The sequence below is a fragment of the Perkinsus marinus genome, assembly GCF_000006405.1.
Source record: "Perkinsus marinus ATCC 50983 genomic scaffold scf_1104296934644, whole genome shotgun sequence".
NCBI classification, from domain to species: Eukaryota; Perkinsozoa; order Perkinsida; family Perkinsidae; genus Perkinsus; species Perkinsus marinus.
The window spans coordinates 1-1,119 of record NW_003214687.1 but is presented as its reverse complement, the minus strand read 5'-3'; the positions used below and the strand labels follow the sequence as shown (position 1 = coordinate 1,119).

The 1,119-nt window shown below is 49.6% G+C and overlaps 1 protein-coding gene across 1 annotated transcript; it reads left to right on the top strand.

Moving 5' to 3' along the window:
* Positions 1–208: 208 nt before the first annotated feature.
* On the top strand, positions 209–550 carry Pmar_PMAR007203 (WD repeat pf20, putative; the record flags this gene model as incomplete). The annotated part of the gene is made up of 2 exons (XM_002784761.1): positions 209–337; positions 383–550. The coding sequence occupies 2 exons, from the start codon at positions 209–211 to the stop codon at positions 548–550; spliced, it is 297 nt and encodes a 98-aa protein (XP_002784807.1).
* Positions 551–1,119: the final 569 nt, after the last annotated feature.

Below are 1,119 nucleotides of genomic sequence, written 5' to 3'. Positions count from 1 at the left end.
CGCGTACCGACGACCTCCACTGTGACACAGACGGCCCTGGTATACACACAATAGAGTAGCCATATTATCTCGAAGATCGGAAGGTCTACGGACGCCGAGGTCGAGACAACTGTAGAACTTCCATCTATATCCACCACAGCTTGAAATTTGCATATCAAATTGGCACGCACTGTTGAATGTCGTTCGATGATGTCGTTTTTGGTAGGGCATGTACTTGGCATCAGCTGATGCAGACGGCGTCGTGAAGGTTTGGGACTTGCGTATGGTTGCTGAGGTCCTGCAAATAGACACTGGGAATATGCCGGCCAACGAAGCTGATTGGGACATTAGTGGAAAGGTGACATCTGATAGGAATCGTTATCAGAACAGGCGGCGCTCGCAGGTCATCGCTGTTGCCTCGATGGATTCATCGGTGAAGTTGTTCGACGTGTGGGAGAAGAAGTTCCTGAGGACCTTAGAAGGCCATGAGGACTCGGCAGGAAGCGCCGTCCGCGGCATTCTCACTTGGGAGTGCTGCTGTGGTGACTCAGGTTCAGTCGGTGTCACTTGAGAGCGGATATGAAGCTCCTAGTCGGTTCTTGGTGTCTGGTGGTCTGGACGGGACCTTCCGCTTGTGGGGGGAGTAGGTGGCATCATGCCGTGCATTGACTATGTGACGTGTCTCAATGCTGCGACACTTGGGTTGGGTGGAAGGCTGAACTGCGGTTCATACTTAGTTGATGTTGTTATGGTAACAGTAACAACGTCATGTATATGTCATTATTGGCGGTGAGAAAGACACTCTCGTAACGAGGGTACGAAGCAACTTTCGGGCGTGCGTCATTTGCTTACTGTCTGAAAACTGCTGATCAGCGTGGCCCAAAAACGGGAAGAATGGATCATTCTTCCTATTCCCGGGAATATACTGTTGTCGGGGACGGATTGTGTGCTACTCGGTTTTATTGTGTATATCTGTCTAAGATACTTAAGCTCCGAGCTGTGCTGCTAAATCATATCCATTGAAAAACATTGTATATACTTCATCAAGAAACTCGTCAGTGACTTCAGTTGTCATCAAGATCCACGCTGCAATACCTGGGGAGAAAGAATACATTCTTCCCTGGTCTGGAGGCGGGGTCG